This window comes from Hypoxylon trugodes (genome assembly GCF_022578975.1).
Source record: "Hypoxylon trugodes strain CBS 135444 unplaced genomic scaffold F4822scaffold_1, whole genome shotgun sequence".
Classification (NCBI taxonomy): domain Eukaryota; kingdom Fungi; phylum Ascomycota; class Sordariomycetes; order Xylariales; family Hypoxylaceae; genus Hypoxylon; species Hypoxylon trugodes.
This window is the reverse complement of record NW_026250016.1, coordinates 3,108,025-3,127,733: the sequence shown is the minus strand read 5'-3', so window position 1 is coordinate 3,127,733 and position 19,709 is coordinate 3,108,025. Positions and strand designations below refer to the sequence as shown.

General features: G+C 47.0%; 8 protein-coding genes across 8 annotated transcripts; 4 read left to right on the top strand and 4 right to left on the bottom strand.

The window, feature by feature from the left end:
* Nucleotides 1-807: 807 nt before the first annotated feature.
* Nucleotides 808-2,224, bottom strand: F4822DRAFT_32896 (glycoside hydrolase family 61 protein). Its single transcript, XM_051455609.1, has 6 exons — nucleotides 1,929-2,224; nucleotides 1,850-1,865; nucleotides 1,711-1,788; nucleotides 1,605-1,652; nucleotides 1,249-1,544; nucleotides 808-1,172 (listed from the first exon to the last, which is right to left on the bottom strand). Exons 1-6 carry the CDS (start codon nucleotides 2,040-2,042, stop codon nucleotides 1,020-1,022), a joined length of 705 nt encoding a protein of 234 aa, XP_051319755.1. The 5' UTR covers nucleotides 2,043-2,224; the 3' UTR covers nucleotides 808-1,019.
* A 395-nt stretch (nucleotides 2,225-2,619) lies between these two features.
* On the top strand, nucleotides 2,620-4,410 carry F4822DRAFT_386687 (SET domain-containing protein). Its single transcript, XM_051456732.1, has 2 exons — nucleotides 2,620-3,130; nucleotides 3,200-4,410. The coding sequence occupies exons 1-2, from the start codon at nucleotides 3,109-3,111 to the stop codon at nucleotides 4,219-4,221; spliced, it is 1,044 nt and encodes a 347-aa protein (XP_051319754.1). The 5' UTR covers nucleotides 2,620-3,108; the 3' UTR covers nucleotides 4,222-4,410.
* On the bottom strand, nucleotides 4,268-5,006 carry F4822DRAFT_32868 (uncharacterized protein). The gene is made up of 2 exons (XM_051455596.1): nucleotides 4,555-5,006; nucleotides 4,268-4,344 (listed from the first exon to the last, which is right to left on the bottom strand). The coding sequence occupies exons 1-2, from the start codon at nucleotides 4,794-4,796 to the stop codon at nucleotides 4,314-4,316; spliced, it is 273 nt and encodes a 90-aa protein (XP_051319753.1). The 5' UTR covers nucleotides 4,797-5,006; the 3' UTR covers nucleotides 4,268-4,313.
* On the top strand, nucleotides 5,007-6,576 carry F4822DRAFT_32861 (uncharacterized protein). The gene has a single exon (XM_051455593.1). The coding sequence runs from the start codon at nucleotides 5,218-5,220 to the stop codon at nucleotides 6,340-6,342; it is 1,125 nt and encodes a 374-aa protein (XP_051319752.1). The 5' UTR covers nucleotides 5,007-5,217; the 3' UTR covers nucleotides 6,343-6,576.
* A 1,578-nt stretch (nucleotides 6,577-8,154) lies between these two features.
* On the bottom strand, nucleotides 8,155-9,838 carry F4822DRAFT_386680 (uncharacterized protein). The gene is made up of 2 exons (XM_051456731.1): nucleotides 9,063-9,838; nucleotides 8,155-9,003 (listed from the first exon to the last, which is right to left on the bottom strand). The coding sequence occupies exons 1-2, from the start codon at nucleotides 9,331-9,333 to the stop codon at nucleotides 8,363-8,365; spliced, it is 912 nt and encodes a 303-aa protein (XP_051319751.1). The 5' UTR covers nucleotides 9,334-9,838; the 3' UTR covers nucleotides 8,155-8,362.
* A 4-nt stretch (nucleotides 9,839-9,842) lies between these two features.
* Nucleotides 9,843-11,731, top strand: F4822DRAFT_386679 (glycosyltransferase family 25 protein). The gene is made up of 2 exons (XM_051456730.1): nucleotides 9,843-10,636; nucleotides 10,696-11,731. Exons 1-2 carry the CDS (start codon nucleotides 10,436-10,438, stop codon nucleotides 11,584-11,586), a joined length of 1,092 nt encoding a protein of 363 aa, XP_051319750.1. The 5' UTR covers nucleotides 9,843-10,435; the 3' UTR covers nucleotides 11,587-11,731.
* Nucleotides 11,732-12,126: 395 nt separating this feature from the next.
* On the bottom strand, nucleotides 12,127-14,395 carry F4822DRAFT_386677 (uncharacterized protein). The gene is made up of 5 exons (XM_051456729.1): nucleotides 13,491-14,395; nucleotides 13,390-13,426; nucleotides 13,263-13,333; nucleotides 12,832-13,205; nucleotides 12,127-12,779 (listed from the first exon to the last, which is right to left on the bottom strand). Exons 1-5 carry the CDS (start codon nucleotides 13,665-13,667, stop codon nucleotides 12,203-12,205), a joined length of 1,236 nt encoding a protein of 411 aa, XP_051319749.1. The 5' UTR covers nucleotides 13,668-14,395; the 3' UTR covers nucleotides 12,127-12,202.
* A 963-nt stretch (nucleotides 14,396-15,358) lies between these two features.
* Nucleotides 15,359-19,065, top strand: F4822DRAFT_424432 (uncharacterized protein; the record flags this gene model as incomplete). The annotated part of the gene is made up of 2 exons (XM_051460144.1): nucleotides 15,359-18,287; nucleotides 18,344-19,065. 2 exons carry the CDS (start codon nucleotides 15,359-15,361, stop codon nucleotides 19,063-19,065), a joined length of 3,651 nt encoding a protein of 1,216 aa, XP_051319748.1.
* Between the last annotated feature and the right edge of the window lie 644 nt (nucleotides 19,066-19,709).

The following is a 19,709-nucleotide window of genomic DNA, read 5'->3' as shown; positions in this document are numbered from 1 at the left end:
CTTAGTCACGAAAGAAGAAAATGATGAAAAAAAGGGAAAACGCTGTAGAAAAGAAATAGGCGGGGCAATAATAAATACCTACCTACTGATCGTATTACATAATCATATCGTGATTATGTCATCAACTCCTCCCCCCCAAGAGGTAATGTTTTTAGAAAGATGGCTGTAATTTTGAACTCAGAAAAAAACATCAATTCCCCATTCTCATTTCTTCAATACAGTGTGCCATCGTCAACTGAGATATATACTAGCTTATACGACGATATATCTTCTGGACTATGAACCCCAAACATAATTATTCAAAAGTGATGAAAATGCTGCAGACGAGACCCTTGAAATTCTTATTGCTCAATGCAAGTTTGCTAGCATAGAAGACTCTCGAATCATGTCGACCCGACGTTTCTCAAAAACATGTCGGTAACTCTATTTTTATCATAGGTTCCAGTCACATAATGGGCTTCGGCATTAATAACACTTATTAAGAAGTGCTTCGCATGACGATTTCCACCGGGATTTGGTGAATCGCCCGGTGGGAGAGTGTGAGTGCTATTCTTCTAGAAACGGTCCTTTTCGGAACAGCGTGACGCCACAGTCTCAGTCCTCTGCAATACCTTTTGGTCCCTGGTTTCCGAAGACAAATTCACTCGTCCAGTATCGTCAGCGCAAGAATACTCCCTCAAATGCGTGTTCAGATTCGGCATATCGGGTTAATTTGTTCCTGGTTCATGGCTTAGTGGCTCCAGACGCAATACGCAAGGTGATAATTGCTGGTAATTCAAAATCTAGGCTTGGCTTCCTTGTGGAATACACAAGAGAACACAGATATTGCTAGGTAACGTCACATCTTTACTATTATAACCTTCAAGGCACTAAGGAAAGTAGACATCTTTTTCATCATATTTAAATACTTGAATTGTGAAAAGTTTATATGCATCAGTAAAGTATAGCTAAGCACACAACTACTTATGGCCGTACCATTACTTCGTACACCAACTCCTAGCGATCCTTCACTAGAGAATCTATCCCGAGTAGACAGCCGGGCCGGGGATCTTGTACTCTGTAAAGCTGCTGCCCCAGATATCAATCTTGATGCCGGGGTCGTTCGCGCTATATGCACCGGGGAACTTGACACCAGAGGGATTCGCGGAGCCGCCGCCAGTAACCGTGAGTTGCTATTATCATAGTTAGCGCTTATGATCCGATTCTAAAAGACGACTCTTAGGGTAAGGCTTATGTGGAAGTACGTACGTAGCAAGTCATGTAGAATTGAGCGCCGTTGGCCTGGGAAGCCGTGTGGAGGGCGATGGTCTCGGCACGTAGGAGGTAGTCGCCAGGGGCAATATCAGCGGGGATCTTGACGTCTTGTTTACCGCAGCCCTTGTTCAACTTGTCATTACCCCAGGTCTTGGTGGCGGGGTCATAACCGTCCTCGAAGATCTTGAACCAAGATGACGATCCATCGGCCGAGGAGGCGTCCGCGACTTTGCTCAGGTATACGATTACCGGACCAAAGTGGTTACCTCCAAGAGCTTCCTTAGAGCAGTCTTCCTTGCCGTTAGTGATACGATTTTTCGTGTCTCAATGGTTCAGAGCCTTAAACATACCTCGGTCACCGGGTTGTTGGTGCATCTCTACCGTGACGGTGTCGCCAGCTAGAAAATTGTTAGTGAATAAGAACTCGGATGGAAGGAAAGGCTTGGGTGTTCTCACCAGCTACGCTGCACTTGGCGCTAGCGGCCTTGGTGCCGCCAACATTGCATCGGATGTCGTTTGAGCCCACATTGGTGACTACATTACTTCCATTAGCAGTGAATCACTCATGTTAGATGTTATTGTTTCGCAAGCCTACCAGGGTTGTTGTTTGCCTTCGCAATAGTTAGTTCGGTATTCCATATGTGACCTAGTCAGATATATGAGATATAACGTACCGGAAGTCTAGCACAAGTCGACGCATCGTCTTTGCCAGCAACCCATAGTTCTTGGAACGTGGCGTGGCCGGCGGCCAGCGTAGAAAAGGCGAGGGCAGCAACTGCGGTTCTCATTTTGAAAGTGCTTGGCAAGTGAATGAACTTGAGTCTACTTGGTTCTAGTAAAAGTTGAGGCCGGTCTCAGAGACTTATAGGGAGCCCAGCAAGGGTTAAATATCGCTTCAACAGATAACAAGGATGTCTGTCAAGTCACTCGACGCGATTATATGCGAGGCAACCCGAACGCTTAATACTCTATACTTACGGATTTGATTGGTTTTTCGTGGGGTAAACATGTTGCGTTAAAGCGTCGATAACATACCCGCTGCCCAGTCTAGGGGGCGGCATAATTTGGCTAAATTGCATGTCCCGTCCTGGGGTCCGGTACACGACGGTCGATGCTACCTTCAAAAGGCTGCACAAGAAAGAAATAGAGGTTAATATAAATGAAGAATACTCTTAGAACCGCCGAGTGAAATTGTGGAGTATTCCCCTTTTAGATGACCCCGTAGTCTCTCATTGGACTCTCCATGATGATCGTCTTTTTGCATCGGGTTCCGGCTGAAGTATCCGTTTGATCATACGCGACTAGGGTAGCGGATAAAAACACGAAGATGATAAATCGACCTCCTAAGTAAATAAGACATTGTCGCCTGTATAAGCACTTGGTATAAATACTATGAGTGTGGTGGTTGAGTAAGCTGCGATATTTATTCTACAGAGATGGGCTTCAGGGATGCAGCAAAGTAAGAACACAGAAGCAAAATAGATATTGCTTGAAGCATTGATATAATGCCACCATGGAAGATGAAAGAAAGGGCGGCCAATATCGAGGAGCATATGCGCCCGTAAGGAATCACAGAAAACAGGCAGACACTTTCTAGATGCCTGGCGTACCTAGTTAGGTTCTGAGAGTTGCTAGAGTGAATCAGTCGAGGACAATGACTTACTGAGGAATCAATGGACTCCAGACCGTTTCCTAATCTTACAAAGTCAAGCGGACTTTTCATTATAGATACCTAGGTATTTGTGAAAGCAGACAAACTCCTACTGCTATCCCAGGAGTGCATCGCCCCCCGAAACTCTCGATAAACCACATCGTAACGCCTACCATATTAACAGATACTCCTGACGCGTAAACATGAACGGAAGAAAGCCTCAAGGTAAGATATTCACTTACTCCAGTCCTACACAGTAGGATATTGGTATCCATGTTGCTAATGAGTATGCAGCGATGGCCGAGTTCCGCCAGATCGGATCCGCTGGCGATGAAGCGGCTTTCGCGACAACGAATATCCGCCGTGGCACACGTATCATCGCCGAAGCCCCCTTAGTCATGGTGCCGCCAGTATCGGACGACGAGGAACTGTCGGAGTTCCTTAAGATTGTCAATACCCTACCAGAAGCCACGGTCGCCGAAATGGTGAAAATATTTTGCCAACCATCAGTTGCAAACGGTATTAAAGACAACACCTATGTCCAACGCGAAGTCTGGGGTTTCCACAAAGCTAGGAGATGGAAAGATAATGACGGGAACATTCTTCAGGGGAAGAAATTACAAAAAGCCGTCAAGAAGAGTCTCAACCTCTGTGCTATCTACCTTACCAACAACGTCCAGCTGGGCCCAGCAGGAAAATATGGCGAGGGCGTCTTCTCCTTGTACAGTCGGGTCAGACATTCATGTGTTCCCAACGCCCATAACTCATGGAATCCAACCATCGGGAGGTTGACCATACACGCAATCCACGATATTAAAGCCGGCGACCAGATATACGTGGATTATACTGGAAACGTCTGTCGGACCCGCCAACAGCGCGCATTCTCTTTGTCTGCGACATGGGGTATCACTTGCGACTGCACAGCTTGTACCAAGTCACAGACCGACCAACTGCGGTATCGCATGGTGGTTCTCGACCAAGCTTTGGCGGCCTACACATGTGGCGCGTCTAAAGACTTGAACTTCGAAGCCAACCACGGAATTCCAAAAATTATGACAGCTAGAGAGGCCCTGAAGGCTGCGGAAGAACTTGCGCGGCTTTTGAGAAGACAGAATCTACACGGTATGGAACTGTGTAAAGTGTACCGCGAATGCTCACAATATGCGCTTGATGGTTGCAATCGGGCGAAGGCTCTCGATTACGCCCGCAAGGAATTGGAACTTGAGAGAACGTTGCTTGGGATGGACACTGGCCATCTCAAAGAAGGACTCTACGGTGCCAAGTACTGGTTTGAGCACCTCCAGAAGAAAATGTGATAGCGATCCCAAAGTCCGACGCTTGCCTTTCTAGCGGAGTCACCGGAGTTTCCGCTCGGGGATTGAGGAGGGGTCGGGGCGAGGGTGAAGGGTTATCTATCCGAAGCGTAATTTGATTTGTTACTAGAGTAATAATAAATTACCTGACTTGCCCATAAATTTGAGATGAAATGCGTGTAGACATGGTTGATAACTTGCTTCTGAACTAGCAAATAGTACATCTAAGTCTGGTCCTGTAAATTTCAATGCGAATCTTCCGGATCTTTTATTTGTTCAAAGATATGCACCCAATGTATGAGAGCTGTCGATTCGCACGGAGTGTTTTGCACCTACATTTGTATTTCATAGCAGAGTTTTATTCCCGAAATGGGGCTCGCTTTGCAGTACAATAAGATATCAATACGGCGATGATTGGCACGTAGCTGGGCACGTATCCAGTATCTAAACTCCCCCACGACTAGAAGGTTGAGGCTGTCGGAAGAGATCCCTCCCCAACATTCTAAAGTAAGACAGACAGGCAGACTTAGAGCGGCTGACTCAGTGGGTACGCGTATCAAAGGGCGAATTACGCACATGTTTAGGTGCCATATTAGGTGCTTCTAGCGCTATATATGTACCTAATTAGGTCCTAGCTAGGCAGCAGGCAATCCGAAGATCGTTAATCAACAAGACTCGTCCGTTTTGAGGTCGTACTTCAGACTGCGCCACAATCCTAGAGCGATGATCGTTTTTCAGCTTCAGCCCTTGCAAATCCACTTCACATGTTTAACTTCTTGTTTTTTATTCTTCTTCAAGGCCAGGAGAGGTGGTATGAATAGCATCAATTCATCTTTTGTTTAAGTTTTAGATGTGCCTTTGAGATCTAGATACTTACGTGTTGCGCTTCGGATTTCCGCCAATACTCGCTCTTCGGATCGCCGGTTGGGCTCGGTGATACCCTAAAAGTAATCACGGGCGGCCTCTTGCTAGATTATACGATACCAATACAACGGCATCATGGGAGGAGTAAATCGGAAACCCATAATGGCCGATAAAGCCTCACGCTCGGCCGGGGCAGTTCATCGACCATCAGATACAGCCGGACCTAGCAGTCCTCCCCCAGCAGCAGCAGCAACAGCAGAGCTTCCAGCTAATCCCATAGCAGCGGCTCTGCCGGATCATGCCGTGGAGTTACCCGCCGAGGAGATCGCAGCACACGCCCAACACCACCAACCTCCACCGTATTCCGGCCCTTCGGATGCTTCCATGGACCCAACCCGGACTCAATTACCGAAAGGCCCACAATACTATCCCGGCCTTCCTATTCTGGATTATCGCCAATACCTCCCGCCGATGTTTGAATTGGCGGCAGATACCACGACGATAACAAGTAAAGCTAACTACCTCTCTGAGAACCCTAAAGCTCTGGCTACGCTGCTACGGTCCCTCGCCACGGTGCCGCCGAAGCCCCAGGTTCTCATCCAAGGCAACCGTGGTCGCAAAATCGACTTCAGTATCAAGCTGAATCTTATGAATCTTCTCGTCGCAACTGACCCGCATAACCGTCTTGACTACCTACGGTGCGTCGGCAGGGACGAGGTTGCCCTCCGCGGCGGGAGTGAGCCCGGGCTCAAGCCCGATTTTGGCGCGGATGCTGGGCTAGAGGCGTGGTGTCAGCGTTTTGTCAAGGACTCAACGTCTATCAAGACCTTCACGTTAGAGCGAGTCGTGGCAAATCTCGACACAAACTGGATAGACGGCCAAATACGGAGTCTTGTCGCCTCCACGGATTATAAAGGCCAAGTCACGGTGCAGTTCCCCATCACGCACGCTAAGGTGGTGGTCCAGAACCCGGATAAGCACAACAAGTTCTTATCCAGTGTAGCGGCCCTGTTCTCTAGTAAGAGCAAGTACGAAGTCGTCAAGGCTGTGTGGCCATTTGCTACGGGTAGAAATGGTGAAGAGGGGCGGAGATGTGTCGTCCAGAGTGAGAAGACATGGTGGGAGGAATGGCGCGACCCGATTAAGTATGCCGTTGCGACGAAACGGCAGGGCTGGGTCACTAACGAGGATAAACTCGAATGTATAATGGAGAGCAAAGGAAAGGGAATTTCTCTAGTCGACTGGGGTCCAGAATATTAGGCGCATGTCAATGGCACACGAGGCCTCCCAGCACGGAATCCACCGTGGAAGAGAGTCGCCTTTGGATAGGCACGAGAAGAACGCATAGCGTTGGTATAGTGGGAGGATATGTATTATGATTTGTTATCATTTTAAGGATGTTAAAGGACTACCATGGCTGGATAGATGGTTTTATCGCATGAAGCAAGGCCATGCAAGATAATATAATGATCAGTTGATACAAGACGCTGTCCGATTACGACAGCATACGCCAACCCTGTGTGAAGCTAACAGCGATATAAAAGTGCTGGTAAAAACTCTCCGTCTTTCTCAGCGACATAGTTAGCTGGAGAGTGTAGACCCTATTGAACAGTATCCCTGAGTTCTACCTAGCCTCTGGGCAAATCTGGAGATGTGGATCTTGTAAACGTAGGCTATATCTTTGCGTGCTAGTTGTGCCGCCTCCTTTTTGTCTTAGCATCCAAAGAGTCATGCTATCGGACATGGTCTCAAGAGACAGCCTTATAGCATCGGTTTTATGTATGGTGATTTTCGCCTAGTACCTTTATGTGTTTTGAAAGTCCCTTATGATCGGCACTAATAGGACATCGCATATCGAGAAATATGTCCAATATCAATCGGAGCACATATTTCTCAAGTAGGCAGCATAAAGAATATACTCAAAGCCACTATTTTAGAATGAGTGGCGAGGTAGCGGGGGAAATGTATACAGTCCTTGCCGACGAATTACCCTAATAGAATCATGCCCGACTGCTACATTTTCGAACCAATTTGCGACGCCACGAACTGGGTCTTGGAACCTTCTTTGCGCCGAAAGACTCTCACCGTCTCAGTCGGCTTCTTGACCTATTTAGTCTTTGTTTCCACGCGGAGGGCTTTCCAATAGTTTACCGGAGTTTCCTTATAGAACGGCTAGACCGAAAATTCCTTAGCAGTCGGGTAGTAGCCCCGCCTATCAGCTCATCGTCCGGTAATTACAGGTTCCGGGATGCATACGCCTCTGACGTCTACACTCACAATGTGCGTTACCCGTCCTGCCGTCCCCAACCCCCCATTATATGAGAAAGCGCCAATAACGCCAATTTAAAGTAAGAGGAGGGAAAAGCATTCATTTCTAATCGCGATCGCTCGTCACGCGTCTCTGTCCCTGCCACGAGACACACTCGAGACTTAGATGTGTTGATAAAGGTACCGTGTTTCGCCGTGCCGTCCACCTGCATATTGACCCATCGGCTTTTACCATGGATTCATTCCCGAGGGCGTCCACGCTACCACAGGAATGATACCGCACTGACTGTTTAGTAATGCGGCGTTCCCCACTGTTGCGCCCAGAAAGCCAAGAAAGCAAGTCGAGGCTCTGTGAAGCGATAATCGCCATGTCGATGGGACTTTCGACAGAATTGCTTTGTCTTGGTCCGTCTTGGCTAGGTCGGAAATAACCACAACAGAACAGCATAGGTCCGATAGATTATGTCGAAGCTTGAACTATAGCTGAGTTTTTAACGCGGTGGCGCAAAAAGAATGGAATGGCAATGGAAATGACAAGGATGCTGGGAAATTGGATCATGGTGGGGGCCGTTTTTATGAGGTGATCGCATACTACAATGTTGATTTGTGTCGTTATTTTGGGAAAAGGTTGGGAGATTGTACTCAAAAGTTGAGTCTCTGTAATTAGTTATTGACGAAGTGTAATATGAGAGTTGAAGCTATTTTTGAAGCATACAATTAAGCTTATAGTACAACGTGGGATATCATGTAAGGTAAACTTAATTCGTTCACAAAACCGTCCCAGTTAAGTACCTAGGTAAACAACTTCGCTGTTTTCTGATGACATAATCAGAGCATGTTCATTCTTTGTAGCAAGACAGTGAACCGTAATCTTCTCAATTCGTGGCAATATCTATGGAGTATAGTAATACAAGTTTTTCCATCTATAAGCAAAAATGCCTCCGGGTATACCTCCAAATTATCTTTACATCATATCCGTAAATATTTTTATTAAATCCTCCGCTTAAAATTTCTAGAGCCGTTCTGATGACATTTCATATCGTTGCTCAGGGTACGGCCCATTTCCACCACCACTTTGAGGAAGTTCTGATACGCTGTGTGGACTTGAATAGAGCTCCGGGGTTTGGTGGGGTAGTTTGTATACGTTCGAACCTGAGCTGACAGACATGGCGTTATAGTCGTTGTTTGCCCAGTTTGCGATTTGCTGCGTCGGCTGTTGTTGCTGCTGGTTGTTGGCTTTTCCGCTTTTCCATTTCCAGAAAGCAAATGCCGCCGCGATCAATATGAGCGCGCCTCCTATGCCACCGCCAATACCACCACCAATTGCCGCAGCATTCGAACCGCCAGATGACGAATCGGTCGATTTCTGAGAGTCAGTGGACCCCGCTCCAGATGTAGTCAGTGGCGCCGGTGTTGTGGCAGCCGCCGTAGGTAAGGAAGTTGCAGTGCTTGAACTAGAAGTCGCAGAGCTACTCGTCGTGGATGATTGCGCGGGTGCTTCGACTAGGTTCATATAATGCGAAAAGAATACGGGAGTGGTGAAGTCGGAGCAATTCCATACTCCTAGATAAGCTTGCGAACCATTCTTAAGATCAATGGAACCAATATCACCATCCCAATACAAAAAATCTTCCGAAGTACCGTCAATACAATCTTGAATTACGTTAGTTCATGACGAAAGGATGAGTCAGATATTCTCCAGCGCAACGAACCAGTGATTGTATGTGTCTGGACTGAATCTGGGTTCCCCTCCTGGCAGAGTATGATACTCATGCTCGTCATATTAGATATCCATTTGAACGGTTGAGATTGGCTTTTCCCAACCGTGAAGTTGAGATTCTTTTCGAACACTGTGGGATCATTGCTGTATTGAGGACCTGGAAGTGGTGGGAAAACAAACTGATTATTCGGATCTGGGTCTCGGTTGTCTTGTGCAATGACCAGACAGCACAGGTTTAAGAGGAGATACAAAAGAGTGGACATCCCTAAGAAGCTGACCGACTTGCGGCGACGCTTTACTTCGTGGAAATAGAGCAACGACCGACGACAACGACGACAACACTAAAGAAAGATAGATCGATGTGCGTATGTGGAACAAAACCATGAAATAGGAGATATCTTGCGTAAAATGTGCTGAGAGGCGTAGTTTATTGGATACTACGCTGAAATTACATCTAAGGCTACAGATATCAATGAGTCGAATCACAATCTTCCCTGCATCGAACCCCGGTAGGACTACCTAGCATGAAAAAGGATCACAGCGACATCGTACCTTTCTCACCTACACCAACATTTTCTCCGGGATATTTGCACAATCTCTTGGCACCCAGCTGAGCCGGTCATGACCCCTACCGGAAGCGCCTCCCCCAAGCCTGTTGTCTCGCTTACTGGGCTTTCTTTAGGCAAGGATTCACGAGCTCACGATAGTCGTACCTTCGACGAATTCGATCGGTTTCGCACCATATATTCTTTTAATGCTTATCAGCATGCGCGTGTAACTACCCGCGATAGCGATCGGCGTGACGATGGCTTGAAATAAGCAATTGCCAAATATGTGTACTTTCCGTAAATCTGCACCAAATATTCGGGTCACTTTACTTAAGCGCTGGATAAATTCTATAATGGTCCCAACACGGATTTAAACTTAACCACACGTCAAGCAATATAAATGATAGCGGTATGACAGCAATCCAGAGCCTTGCGTAGGTATTGTTTCAGGAATCCTTCTATGAAGGGAGGACGGGTCTAGTACGACCTTGACAAACTAGGAGCGACGCGGGTTACATTGTGCGATGCATAACCGGTCAACAGTGTCCAATAAGATACCAGGTAGCATGGTATCACTTCCAGTGGCGCAGCTATTTTTACAAAGTAACAAAGCACAGCAAACAGAATTTGGGTCAGATCTACACCTAACGGACCAGGGGATCGCGCAGCACGTTATTATCTCAGCCTGGGAATTTTCCGTCGAAGGCCCCTCCATCTATCCCCATGGGCAACGAAATGCTCTTTAGAATTATCCACATTCTCTTTTAGTCCACGATCCTTTACCCTCCATTTTAAGGCCTATTTCCGCCATCACGACATGTTACGACCGAGTTGGGCGGCCTATGGAAATACTATGCGTAACCAACGGTCTATAATCTTGGCCGCCGTGCTCGTCGTCGTAGCTTTGGGGATTTTGGGAAGTCGATACCAAGTCTATTCACCGTTACAGGGACAAAAGTTCAGTTTTACACAGTCAAATGCTTCCCCAAGGACAGCTGCAGCGAATTCCACGCTCGGTGTCAGTTATTGCTTTTGTTGGAGTTGTTTAACCCTGGTCGCTTGCTAACTTCATCGCAGTTCGAAAGACTTGTAGCGCTATCAACCAAACCAAGCTGGCGCACTCGAGGTCTTGCAGCGGCGGCCAACTTGACTGGTCTAGAATTCACCATTCCGCCCCAAGCACAAAACTCCGATGAATTAGTGGAAGCTTTTAGGAATATCGGCGAAAGCCACGGCGCTAAGGTACCGGCCTTCGGATCGGCCAAAGCATGGCTGTCGCATCTCGACCTACTCAAGTATGTTGTAGCCTCGGGGCTTGAGACTGCGTTTATCGTGGAGGATGACGTCGACTGGGATGTACGGATTAAAACCGAGATGGGACTGGTCTCCGACAATGTTAGGGCCTATACCGGTGTTAACGAAGAGGACACTACGCCATTTGGGACGAACTGGGATGTTTTATGGCTCGGCCACTGCGGTTCCATCATCACGGACGATATAAACCCCCCTCCTCGTGTTTATGCGGATGATTCTCGTTGTGAAACTGAGCTATACTCGGGATGGTCGAAGCGCTTCTTGAGGGAAAAGCTGGTTGAAGGACATCGTCAGGTCCAGATGTCACTTATGTCCGTCTGTACTTTCGGATTCGGTGTGACGAAGCAAGGCGCCAAGAAGATGATACCCTTATTGACGAAAGCATCCGAAGAAGCCTTCGACGTTGCGCTGTCGGGACATTGCCGAGACCAGAAACTCAAGTGCATTACCGTCAACCCTCAACTATTCAACCACTACGAGCCACCGAAGGACTCTGGTTACCTGAGTGACGTACACGTCGGAGACGGGCAAGGAGAAACAAGCGAAGAAGCGCAATTCGAACACAGCAAGGGAACGACGGGGAATATCATGAAGAGCGCTCGTTGCGAGGCTCTGTTTCACGACACATGCATGAGACCTCCCTCGGAGATATGAAACTGTACCACTACTTGTAACCCGCTGTAACACCACCCATATAGACGTGACGGAAAACTGTGCATAGACGTATAATGATAATAATGAATTGACAAAGGGATTCTCATCCATAGTAACCACATAATACAACACTATAAAGAGCCTCATAACCGCCCTAGACGTTTCACACGTGGTCTATCACTTCCGAATTAGCTTATATAATAACCCAAGTTTCAACTACTGCACATGTCGTCAACCTTGCCGAAATTTTCTCCTCGAGACTATTGAGACCTTCTTGATTAGGATATCAACTCCCGGTAGGAAATGTCGATTCACTACAACCCTTTCGGCCTTACCGACTACCACGTGGCCTGCCCCCGGTTCTTATCTGTCCCCTAGTTTTCAGCCCTTTCTTCACTCTTCTATGTCAGGCAATCTGAGACAAACTAAGTAAGATATTACTAATCCCTGATACTGTAACAAGTTTGTTTGTAGATAGCTTCAAGACTTCATGCCAACATAAGCCTATACCCTGACATGTTAGATGATACATGACGTTTAACCTGTAGTATCAATATGGATTACGCACGCAATCGGAATTTACTGTTTGAGCTTGTTATATTGACTAGGAAAATCGCTATACTTTGTGCATCACGACATCGCGCTGAACCTGAATGGAACTAGAGGAAAGGGTTGAATCGGCGCTAGGCCTCTTGTTACCACCCGTCCCGATCTTTGTGGTGACAGATGATGCCATCCAATTGTAATAAGCCGTCGGTCTGCGAGCGGCGCGATCCACAATATGCGCTTCCGAAGGTAGAGTTGGCGAACTCGACCCACGACTCGTGAAGCTGTCGCGATCCCCTTTGAGCTCCATAGATCCATCCAAGCTGTCTGCGCTGCCACTTTCTCGTTCTTCTAAGCCGATACAATAGAAAAAGTCGTCCTTTTTCTTCATTGCTAAAATCCGGCTCGCGTCGGAGCTGTCCCGCCTATGTCTGGTTCCTTTCTCCATATCGGAGTGTCTTCTGTGAAGCCGGTTCGAGAGGGCAGGAACCCACTTGGAGACCAGAGGTCGCAGCGTGGGCAGACACGCACAAATTACCCCTGAGCATAGTTCAGTGATAGACCAACTTGAACCCTCAACGTTCTCATACGAGAAATCGCCTCCTTGTTGAAGGAACTTGATGCGGATCACAGAGATGGCGCACGTACTTAGTCATCATTAGCCTGGCATAGCGTTCGTGTATTGGTGGGGGAACTCACAAGAAACCCAGACTAAAAATTCCAATAAGAACAAGTCGTTGAGCCTTGGGTAGATGTAGGTGCCCAATTACTGGTAGGGGTAGAATAAAGATTGCGATATCTGAAGCAATATTTCCAGCTGCGTTGATATACCATTGGGGGTAGTTAGGTATGCACGTAGGATCCGAAGATTTCTCCCAGAATCCAGAAACTGGGTCGCAAATGAAGATACCGACGATAACTTGGGAAAGAGACCAACAGCCAATTATCACCATGGCTGAAAGGAAGGTCTTCCGCATTCTCTTGATGGTGAGCACCCGATAATATTGTGCCAAGAATGCTAGCTTGACAAACATGAGCCCAACATTGTAAAGGGTGATAGAAACGTAAAACCCCTAGAGTATTTGCTTATTAGTTACTAGATCGTATTTGAGGGGCAACGACTAGCGGACCTTTAGATATCTTCTCAACTGGGTTTCGCTACCTAGATCCCACACATGTTTGCCCAATCCGTTGCGTGTATCTATAAGATATCAGAAGTTGTCAACCCCATATGCGAAATGACAATGCGCTACTTACTCAGACATTGGGAAACCCCTGTCGCCAAAGCAAAGGCCTTCAAATTTCGTTAGAGTCAGCTTTTATAGGAATTAGAATATGATCACACACGGCAGACTAACCCATGCAACGAATATTAGATAATCATCGATTCCAAGTTGCTTTAGCATGAAAGAACGCGTATAGAACCTAAGCGCCACAACAGTCGTAGCAATGGTGCATACCAAACATACCGCACCAATAAGTACGTTGGCCCTATCGTCATGAGCTAAGGTTTGTGAAACAGTGGGCGAATCCATATTGTCAACTTAATAGCTCGTGAACCCGCGGCAAGACATAGACATAGAATCATCAAGACGCCACACCAATAGTGCCACTCGAGAGGAACTAGTCCATCTCGAGCTTTTATAGACCTTACCTGATGCCTCGAGTATAACCTCGCCGGAAGAGAACTAGAGTTGATCCGTCTCGGGTAGGCAAGCGAGGCCACCGGACCGTCTCCATCCTGATGAAAATAGACAGGCTCGGAAGGAGGTGAAGCTTCTCCAAATCGATGGCAGAATCCAAGTTGGAAACGGATGAACGCTGCGGGTGCGTCGGGGCTTAAGACTCAATATCGAGGAGTGAGCGCATCCATTCAGCCATGCTGCTTAGCCGGCCAAGAATAGAAAGTGCGGGGAGACGAAGCACATGGCAAGAGTGCCGGATGATACGCGGCGTCGTCACCTATAACGGAATTATCCGCACTGGTTTCCGGGTCTATATAGATTCTGGAAGCCAAATAGGGTAACTCCCAAGAAATGTGCTCTCTCCGCACACGTGGCAGCATGTGAAGAATGGTAAGGCGAGTAAAGTGCCCATGCGAGAGAAGTTTTCATATTACGTGCTTATACCTTCTCGAAAATGAAGATCCTGGGTATTGAACACGTGTGGTAGCTGGGTATGGAGGAATAACATGATTCCGGATGCTACCAAGATACGAAGAGGGGAAGTTTGAGGGTTTAAGTTGGTAGATTTTGGATCAAAGTGACGAAATAAAAATAACTAGGTTTTAAATCGAGCGGGGTGGAAGGACTACCCCACAATCTCCCGCTATAATGGGGTTTATTGATTACATAAGACGCTATTTGGCGTCTCCCTACTCCAATTTCCCCAGTTTGTTCGTGAATTTAACCTTTCTCAGGTTCAAATATCCATCCACACCGCCACATCCACTCAAGATCTTCAATTGCTCAACCATTACCTAGCGGCCTTCTATTCAAAGCCTAAGTATATCGTCGCGACTAAGAGGAACGTCGCATCATCAATTACGTGGTTGACAAGAGGTAATCGTCTTAATGGTTGAGTCGAGGCACTTGCAAAGACCTAGACATCATCGTCAAACACAATCACAAGTCTCATTAGCTAATAGCCTTCTGAGGGTCACGAGAAGTCTCGGCGAACATCAGCAGCCATTGCGCCTGAAAAAGTTGTGCTAATTCCGCTTAATTCTACCTAGGTAGGCACCTAGGTAGGTGTTGTTAGTGCACTGCCCTTAACATTTGGGGTGCCTGACCATGGTCGGGTTAGTGGTTGACTCACGCCGAAGATTCATCGTATTGGGTACCACTAAGCCGTGCCCACCTCAGCTGCTAATCGTACCTTCTTAGGTACATTTAACAATGCTGCAGGTATTACTCATAACTAAAACTTAGTGGCGCAGCGCAGGTGCAACTCAACTACAACAGCGAAGGAGTGATGCCATAAGACCTCAGACTTTTCAACCGTCTAACAAACAAAATCCTCATAAGTTAGGAATAATTGCTGCGACTTTCATTCCGCCTTATTGTCTTTAATTCTATAATTTATTATTTTTCACTTGTTCGAATTCAATCATTTGTTTTCATAGCTACCGTCGCGTTCCGGTTCACACGCCCCGTCACCCCTGTATCTTCCTTACTTACGCAGAACTTCATATTGAATAGCTATCTCCCCAGGATAACCCCTAAAGATGGCTACCCAGGAAACATCATCCTCACAGAACCCAATATTTCCCCTCGACTCCTACGATACGGCTCTATGTATTGTTCCGCCGAGGCATCTATGGTCGCCCGTAGATCACTTGAGGTCGGTTTACGACCCAGCTTATAAAAAGTGGCCACCACATGTCAACTTGGTATATCCATTTGTCCCAGTACACAACCTACAAGCTGCTTCAGAGTTGATCGTCTCCAAGCTCCGGAGTCACGAAGGACTTGGCAATTTGAATCTGCATATATGTTCTGCAGACAGATTCGTCCATAAGAGTAAAAAGACTACCTTCTTCGTGTACGACAATGGGCCGCAAACTTGGACAGATTTTATAGGCCTAAGGAAATATATACTGGAAGCCCTACATCAGAAACCAACCCATTTCGAAATGCACATGACTGTTGGGCAGAGCAAAGAATCGCTCGCACCACCCAATGACTACATACTACGAAAAGCCGAAATGCTACCTGCATTGCAATGGAAAGTCAACAAGATTTACATTTTAATACGGGACAGGGATGAGAATAAAATTGATTTGTCTGTCTCTAGTGAAATGAAAATTTGGGGGGAGATCGACCTGGGATCTATGACATTAATGCCCATGCGCGAGCCCATGAGATTTTACAATGACGAGAAGATGGCCGGTTCTCTAGATGGCGTCAATGTTGTGTTAGGAACCCAAGCTCTAACTCGACTCCCATATACATTCTCACCTAGACAGTACAAATGGGTAACCCAGCAAATCAATCTCACTCCTCAGCAAGGCGGACCGGTCCCAGAATCGCTAAGTGTCGCGAGCTATAATATTCAAGCAGAATTCGAATATCCACCATCCCGAGCTCGATATCCCATTGTCATTCAAAATATCCAAGATGGGTCCGCTCTAGCGGATGTTTTGGTCCTACAGGAGGTCACCGATGACTTTCTCTCATACCTTTGCAAAGACGAGGATATTCGCAAAGTTTACCCTTTCATCTCGGATGGCCCTGCAGACCAATCTGACATTGAGCCGATATCTGACCATTCTAATATCGCGGTTTTGAGCAAGTGGCCGTTCTCTTGGGACTTGTTATTGCTCCCGAGCCTCAGGGGATCAGTGATCGTGCAATTCAACCATATCGGAAAGCATGAAAAAGGCGTCTTCCTACCAGTCATTTTATCCGCCGTACATTTCACCTCTGGTCTTACAGATAAATCTGTTACGAAGAAACGAGACGATTTAGAATCTCTCCTTAAGTATCTTTCAGGGACATACTCTGAGAATCCTTGGATATTAGCCGGCGACTTCAATATCACAACCAGTATGGACAGCATCGAAGTTGCGATTAGGAGGAAAGATATCACCACAGACGGCAGAAACTCACTTGTTGAGCTTGAGGCAATGCTCACCGGGTCGGGATTGATGGACTCTTGGACTGCTGCATGCATCGAGCATGGCGATAGTTCCAGATTAGATCAAACCCAACAGGACACCAGCGAAGCTTTAGGGGGTGAACAAGGTGCGACTTTTGACCCAAAAATCAACAATCTTGCCTCCAACCTCGGTCGTGGTGATTTTAGTGAGAGGCCTCAGCGTTATGACAGGATTCTAGTCAAGAGAAACGACATCCTCACTGTGACGAGTTTTAACATGTTCGGTCAAAATATAAGGACTGTACAGACAGAGTTCGGTCTTGATATTGACAGTGATGCATTAGTTGAACAGTACTCATACGGTAGTGATCACTGGGGGGTTCGATGTTTGTTCAACGTCTCCAACGACGTACCGACTTGCTCACAGAGTAGAAATTTCGTTCCGCCAGTACAGCTCAACCTTGCGCCAGCGGCCCTCGCCGATGTATCTACATTGGCAGCATGTCTCTCTTTGCAATCAGTGTACCCTTCTGAAATTGATATCGCAATAAGAGAAACCGCATTTGACCTACTAAAGGAGGTAGTAGTGCAGGGCGAGGATAACCATACACAAGGCCTCCCGGCTCTCGTGGTGATACCCGTTGGGTCCTATGGGCTTGGTGCGTGGACTACATCATCAGATATCAACTGCCTTTGTATTGGCCCTATTAGCTCGAAGACTTTTTTCACATTAGCAATTCAGCGACTGCGAAAGGCTGCATCAAGAGGTGTCAAGATTCTCCGGTCTATCGATACCAATACCGATTCGACGCTCAAGTTAGAAGTTGGGCATGTCAAAATGGACCTACGGTATTGTTCAGCAGTCACCATCACGGAGACATGGCCGGCGGCGTTGACATTACCTCCAACTAACCCTATGTTCAATTTACCATCAAGTGTTCTCGTGAATCTCAAACCAATGCGAGATCTCTATTACCTCCGACAAACCATTCCAGATCTTGCTGCCTTCAAGTTGGCATACCAGTTCGTCGTATGCTGGGCGAAACAACGGGGAATTTACGCCCCAAAACTCGGCTATCTCGGCGGAATCCAAATTTCTATCCTGTTATCAAGAGTCTGCAAGCTATTGTCATATGAAGGCGGATTCATATCTGCCCCGACAATTCTGACCAGCTTCTTTCACCACTATGCGAATTTTGACTGGGAGAGGAACATGGTTTTCGATCCCTTCTTCCATAAAAACCTACGCTACGTAAGAACTGCGCGGGAACCTATGGTGGTACTAGGATTTCATGGGCCTAGCTTGAACACGGCGCAGGCCGCGTCAGTTCCGACGGTTCGTGTTATTTCAAAGGAGTTCAACAGAATTGACGCGCTATTATCAGAACTTGATATGGAATGGTCATATTTGCTGAGGCGGAATACGGGCGCGGCTGAATTCTTATATGGGTACAATACGTATGCTAAGATAACTGCTCGGTTTTGGAGTGTACCTCTAGCGAGGGGGGGCGCCTTTCTAGATTGGTTTCAATCGCAGTGTATCTTTCTGTTCAATGGTTAGTTTGTGGTCCCATTACCTTCATTCAACCTATCAATACTAATATGTGAATAGTTCTCTCTAAGCAGGTGCCTCACCTGAATCCGAGAATCTGGCCAGCACGTTTCGTAAGCCGAGAGTACTCTGCTGAGGAAAGCACGGAATACGAGGGACATTACCTTGTCGGCTTCGAAATACAGGAATCCCACCCACTAATAGTAAGGGAAGATATGAAGGTTGCCTTAGCACAAGTGCAGGCAACTTTATATCAATTTAGGACTCAGGTCACCAACGATACCAAATACTTCGACGCAAACTCATTCTGGGTAGACACAGATTTGGTTCCTGACTCCGGGCTTGGGCAATTAAAAGTTGACGATAGAGATTGGGGAAAGTATACGCTCGAGGCGGAAGACGATGAGATGGGCGATTTGGAGTTGTGGGCATCCACAGAGCAGGAAGCCAGCGAACCACGAACGAAGAAAGACTCAACTACTCGTCTGCCTCGTAGGTCGAAAGACGGGGTAAAGCTTCGATCGGCCGGCGACGTTCTAAATCGATTAAGGTGGGACCCAGCTACTGACAGTAGTGACTACATCGTGGTTTATGAAGATCGCTTTTCGGGGACGATGGAGCGGTCAGTTGATTCTTGGAAATCCGACACGACGCACGAGGAGTTTATACCGGAGCACCGAATCATGTGCTTCAAGCGGAAGAGCGATGGGACGATCGTATGGGATCGCGCAGAGAAACTGGATCAGATCTTCGGTAGCGGGGTTAATGTTTCTAGGGTTTGATTCTCGTTGCTGTTTGTTAGGCGCCTTGTATCCACACACATACGTCAGCGTTGGTTATCAATAGACATTCAGTATGGAGTTACATCGGGTATCTGAATATAGCGAGGCGAGTTACATGAGATTCTCGATTCACTGCTGCTTACGCCGAAGTTGCAAACCATGGGACACATCTTACCGGTCGACGATAATCGTAGAAAGGGAGTATATGCCCGCTACGTAGGGTAGGTACATGTATGTAGTAAGCCGAACAAACCCAGCGGTGCCAATGGAGTGGTACCCAGTCCCGTCATGTCAGGTGACGGATATCTCATGCGAGTTTGGACAAGCGTTGCGAGGTTTCGATGTTACGTTTGCACGTGGTTGTGGTGAGTGTGTGTGTGTGTGCGCTTCTGTTTGGTGTTTCGCTTCGTTGGCCCCTATCACTAATGCCCCTGTCACCGTGCCCTGTTCGTCTAACCACTAAGCCGCCAAGAAATCCAGACTTTTCCTAATCGAGTAATATTTTATCTTCGCGAATTATAGCCCTCCTAATCTTGGACCCCTGGTTTTTCTACCATCACACCCCTCAATCGCGTAAATTTTTTTTTTTTATCTTCCTTCTCTTTTGGTTATGGTCTTCGTTTTCCGTGATCCGAAAACGGGTT